Here is a 6000-nt window from a genome sequence, read left to right on the forward strand (position 1 = left end):
AATTTACCAAGTTTTTCTTTTCATATCACTGAATATTCTTTAGAAGCATGATTTGAAATGCTGACATACTTTCCATCACATGGATATATTTTACCTATTACTATCTCATGAGTATTAATAGTATTCTCCTACTATTGATAACTTGGAGGGTGTTTCCAATTATTTACAATTAAACATGCCCTTTTGGGGGTGGGGCGGAGCAGCGCTGCATGGCTTGCAGGATCTTAATTCCCCAGAAAGTGAAAGTTGCTTAGTCTTTGGAACCCCATGCAGTTCATGGAATTCTCCAGGGCAGAATACTGGAGTGGGTGGCCTATCCCTTCTCCAGAGGATCTTCCCAACCCGGAGTCGAACTGGGGTCTCCGGCAATACCGGCAGATTCTTTACCAACTGAGCTATGAGGGAAGACCATGGATCAAACCTGGGCCCATGGCAGTGAAAGTGTTCAGTTCTAAACACTGGAGTGTCATGTTCCTTTCAAAAGCCTCAACTGTATAATCAAATTTTGTTACTGTGAAAACTACATTCAGAATTCCAAATGTGTGTACAGCAGAAAGAACACTGGCCCAGACCACAAAAATTGTAGTTTGTAAATCTATTCCTAAAGATCCCCAACATTTTGTCAAGCTGTAAGTGATGGAGACAACAGTCTCAGAATAAAATAACCTATAATCTGCAAGCTCCTTATATGCACAATGGATGACATCAATGTCTTAATATTAAACACACAAAATCCTGAAGCTATTTTTCTGCCCTGTGCTGTATTAAGTATTAGTCTTTCAGTCCATGGGATTTTTCAGGCAAGAGTACTGGAGTGGGTTGCTATCTCCTTCTCCAGGGGATCTTCCAGACCCAGGGATTGAACCCAGGTCTCCTGCATTGCAGGCAGATTCTTTACTGTCTGAGCCACCAGGGAAGCCCTATTAATCTACTACTTTTTCAAAGTATTCATGTCAATTAAAAAATCTTTTTATAAAACAGAAATGTTCAATTTTAATTTGCTAAACCATGTTCTAAGGTTATAATATGACATCATTTGTCTGAACTTGTTAAAACTGTGACAAACAGATTCTGTAAGAAAGACTCTTCTGCACCCCTCCCCAAAAGAAGTAAATTTCTAGGGCATTAAAACAGCTATCTGTTAAGGCAAGAATAACAATAGTAATAAACATTTATTCACTAATCACACTATAACCTGACTGCCAATGCAAGAGATGTAAAAGACAAGGGTTCAACCCCTGGGTGGGGAAGATCCCTTGAAGGAGGGCATGGTAACCCACTCCAGTATCCTCACCTGGAGAATCCCAGGGACAGAGGAGACTGGTGGGCTGTAGTCCATAGGGCTGCAAAAAGTCAGAAGCGACTTAGCACTGGCAACAACAGTAATAAACATTCATTCAATAATCACAACTATAAACCTAACCACGATGATTATGGAGAAGGAAATGGCAACCCACTCCAGTATTCTTGTCTAGAATACTCCATGGAAAGAGGGGCCTAGCGGGCTTCAGTCCAAGGGGTCACTAAGACGACTGAGTGAGTGACAGACACACATATACACACACACACACACACACACACACGATGATTATAATGAGGCTCACTGTTTGGTAATATACTTTAAAAAATGGAATTAGTCTATCTTTTCACCATTTTATTTTCCCTTTATAATAATATTTTTCAAACATACAATGCTCTACCTATTATAGGAACTACTAAAGAATACTTTTTGGTATGAAGTCACTCTGTCTTAAATCCTTTCTAAAAAGACAGAAGTATTAATCAAATTCAAGCTTGAATAGCTGGATTGTGTAATTATAACACAGTTTAACTTATCAATGGCCCTATTAACTTAATGAATGACACGATAGTATTTATTAGCTGTTATTATTAATACTATTGTATGTAAATCTGTAAAATTAACATTGAATTAACACATTTACCAGCACCATCTTCTCTCCATTCACTGCTACATAAATTACTATGCTTAGAAAATACCTGCTTCTGCCTCAGAAATCAAAAGGATCTTAGAAATAACAGATCAAGCATACTGAATTAATTTCATGCTTGTTTTGTCTTCTTTTTTAAAACCAACTTAAGTCTCTTTTCTATTAGCTCAAGAAGTGATTTCAGGTATTTATCAATAGACAGTTGATAAAATATATACTGAATGTATCTGTACATGGCTCTCATTAACTTTTTCACTAAAATGAGGTGAAGAACTATCCAACAAATAATACATTTAATAAAAAAAGAAGTTTCCCTAAAACAGTAATTGATTCAGACTCTTTAAATCCAAAGAAACAAAAAAGGCTCAGGCAAATATTAGAAAACAAAAACAACAACTCTTTTGGTAACAGATTAAGCATGAAGTGGCAACCAGCCTTGCTTGATCTTTTTAAATGTATGTTTAAAAATTAATAAATATATGTTTATAGTGGCTTAAGGAAATTATGGAAGTAAAAAATAAATATGATATCTATGTAAGAGAGATATGAGGCAGGACTATTTAACAGAATGTTGGGGGGATCATTAATTATGTGGTTGTATAAAATCTCATCTTTTTGGGTTAAGAAATTTAAAAAAAGAGGCTAAAATTACACATTCAGTTTTATATTGTACATGTGGTGTAAGCCCTCAAAGGCTGGAGAAACACAGTCAAGTTAAATCATTTATATTTAATTAAAATCCCTGCAAAAGTGAACTCTGTACTTCAAGGGACAGTAAGATTCTCAGTGCCATTTCTACATTACAGTTTCACTCACAGTGCTAGTAAGTTATGTATTCAAAAAACTATTGCTTAGAAAAAAGAAAAGCGCAAACAAGTAAAAACACAAACTGAAACTAGGTAAAACAGTTAAAAGAAACACTTCCAGAGTTAAAAAATACCTGTACTATATGTAAACATGTAATAAATAAAAATGCACGAAATATTACAAGTAACATTCTTGAAAGATTTAACGCACTGCCTAAAACTGGCTTGGTCTGCACAAACTAAAATGTAAGGCAGAAATCTTACTACTAGCAAAACTCCTTTAAGAATTATCAGCACTATTGACTCAGGTCATTTCCTTCTCCTTTTTGCAAATGCTTTCCTTTAAAAGTGAAAGATTAATTAGAAACGACTATACAAAGAAGATGTACACTAATTCAAAATGATACATTAATTATCTTGAGACTCTCTGGCACTTAAAATATAAGATGAACCAGACTTCCCTGAGCATCTACTTCATAACTTTACGATAATGCAGCATCACCATAACACACAAGAACCATGCACAAAAACTCCCCCAAATAAAAAGCAAAGCCAAGTTGACGCTAATTCGTGGTCCAGATAATAGTTCTTAGTTCCCACACAATGTTTTTGAATATCAACTTGAAATGTTAGTGAATTTTTAAAGACTTATAAGTCCGTTCATAAATTAAACCTTGAATCTTTAAAAATCACCATTCGGTTGCATAAATTCGTTTTGTTCTACACTGTTGATATTTTAAACTCTAAATACTGGGAAATTTCCAAGTCAAGAAAAAAGCCATTGAGTCAATTCTCTTATACCACCCCACCTCCCAAACCCCAAACAAAAAGTAAAACCTCCTCCCCAGCTTTTCTCTTTAAACAAGTAGTTAAACTACTTCTGAAAAGCTAGCCTGGCTCTCAATTCTCTATTGCACCTTTACCTTATACCAAAACGGAGCCTGGACAAGACTAATTAAGCTCTGTTTCTAGATTCACAAGTGGCATCAGGTCTGGGAGCAGGAAGGCCCCCTAGTTTTTGGACCCCTCTCCCAGCATTTCGCACTCTTTCAAGTATGAAGAAGAGGGGACAGGAAGACTGGGCCCGAAAGGGCAGAGCCGGGGCCTAGACCACTGAACGGTCCCCAAAACGGCTCGCGCGATAGGGAGGAGGCAATGAGAATCTGACGCCGGAGGCCAGGGGTGTCCTTGCAAACGAAGGAAGCGCTAGGATTTGGAGCTGAAGGCTCGGGACCCCCTTCACCGCCTCTTTTACCCTCCCTTCCCCCATGCTAGAGAAGCAGGGCGCGGGCCCGGTGCGGGAAGGGGGAGGAGGTAAACTCGTCCTGTCACTGCATCGGGAAAGGCTGGAAGGAGCACATGTTCTAAGGGGAGAGGCCGCGGCCGCCCCTGCCCCGGCTCCTAAACCCAGAAACCACCTCCAGCCCCAGAGTTCTGTTCCCTGCGCCTCACCAGGTCGTAGTCCTCCTCATCATCGCACATGAAATCATCCTCCATGTCAGACATCTTGGCTGGGACGGGGGGAGGTGGGGAGGAGAAATTGGAGACAACCTCCTCCCACAATCCTCTGCGGCTCAGAGGCGTCACTCCCAGCTTCTCGCCTTCCCGACGGTCTTAGAGGAGCTGAATGTTTCCTCCCGGAACAAATGAGCTCGGTTTTGAGAGGATTCGCTACGACGCTAAAAGCGATTGCACCGTGCTCCTCTTCCTGTGAGACGGTTGGTGCCTTAGCAACTAAACCTAGCAACTAGGGAATCTTCAAGTGCCTCGGATTTCATCGGAAGGGCCTTGGAAACCTTTCGCTCTTAACGTGCGGTTTCCTCCCTCGTGGGCAAGGGGACAGTCTCCTCCCTTGCTTGGGACTCTGAAACCATTTCAGCCTGGTGAAAGTAAGAGGCGGTTTGGGACTAGAAGGCTTTCGCGGAGAAAAGTCTGACATGCCTATCCTGTGTGACAGGTAGTATTCTTTTTGTCATGATTACGGATGTGCATTTAGCCCACACATTTTGGTGGGTGGTCCTCTGATGTTTGGAAACCTTTCAGCAGCACGGTTTACACGTAATGTTTGTTATATTTGTAGTCGGCAAAACAACTCTGTAGATATCCTAAATTAAGTATCAATCTATTGAGGTACTTGAAATTTTCTTCAGTTGTTCAATGAATTATAAACTAAACTTTATTGCCTATGGGACCAAATTAAGGTAACAGTTAACAACTTTTTTTTTTTAAATGCATTATTGTTGCACAGCATCATCAGTAGAATTCGAAATATTAATAAAAATTGAAATTGACATGAAGGGAGAAAATACTGCTTTTCAAACAACATTTTCCATATAAACTTCAGTTTTGTCCATTTGAATTCACAAATTTTATATAGTTAACAGCACAGACATAATTTTGGATGCTTTTTTGCATCTAGTTATGTAACAGCATAGGACAATGTATGCAATATATTGTTGCATACATATATACATATAAAAGATTATTTTAATAGTGGCATAATAAGCCCTTGGTTGAATGCAGTGTAATTTACTTAAGTGAAGTGAAGTCGCTCAGTCGTGTTCTACTCTTTGCGACTCCATGGACTGTAGCCTACCAGGCTCCATCCATGAGATTTTCCAGGCAAGAATACTGGAGTGGGTTGCCATTTCCTTCTCTAGAGGACCTAAGCATGCTCTTATTGTTATACATTTCGAATATTACAGTAATAACATTGTTTTAAACTATTTTGGAGAGAGTATTTTTGTCACTTAATTTTTTTTCTTAGGAAAAATTCCAAGAAGAGGAATTGCAGGCTGGATTTTTTTTTTTTTTTTCTTGTTTTGGCAGTTACTCAGTAAATAACTGCTTTGCTTTTTTTTTTTTTTTTTCCTGGCTGCCCCAGGATACAGAATCTTAGTTCTGTGACTGAGCTCCCTGCATGGGAAGCATGGATTCTTAACCACTAGATCAGTCAGGGAAGCCCCTGGATCTATTAGTAATCATTTGCTTTTGTTTTTATTTTAATAATTCAAAAGATTTTACTGGAGTATAGTTGATTTAAAATGTTGTGTTAGTTTCAGGAGTACAGCAAAGTGAATCAGTTGTACATATACATATATTCATTGTTTGTTTTTTTTTTTACTCTTTTTCCATATAAGCCATTATAGAATATTTACTTGAGTAGAGTTCCCTGTGCTATACAGCAGGTTCTTATTAATTTTCCATTTTATATATCAGTTCAGTTCAATTCAGTCGCTTAGTCG

At 38.4% G+C, this 6000-nt stretch overlaps 1 protein-coding gene across 3 annotated transcripts in view; it reads right to left on the minus strand.

Annotated features, from left to right (window-relative positions):
- COPS2 (COP9 signalosome subunit 2) overlaps positions 1-4365 on the minus strand; it is a 30797-nt gene extending 26432 nt beyond the window's left edge. For 2 of the 3 annotated variants that reach the window (XM_025295560.3, XM_025295559.3), the window contains exon 1: positions 1295-1354. In XM_025295560.3, the coding sequence (XP_025151345.1) occupies positions 1295-1339 (45 nt within the window). In that variant the 5' untranslated portion in view covers positions 1340-1354. Of the gene's footprint in view, positions 1-1294; positions 1355-4207 lie in introns of those variants that run through there. The other variant, XM_006077808.4, reaches the window with a different exon arrangement.
- Between the last annotated feature and the right edge of the window lie 1635 nt (positions 4366-6000).

Source organism: Bubalus bubalis, chromosome 11 (genome assembly GCF_019923935.1).
Source record: "Bubalus bubalis isolate 160015118507 breed Murrah chromosome 11, NDDB_SH_1, whole genome shotgun sequence".
Taxonomy (NCBI): Eukaryota; Metazoa; Chordata; class Mammalia; order Artiodactyla; family Bovidae; genus Bubalus; species Bubalus bubalis.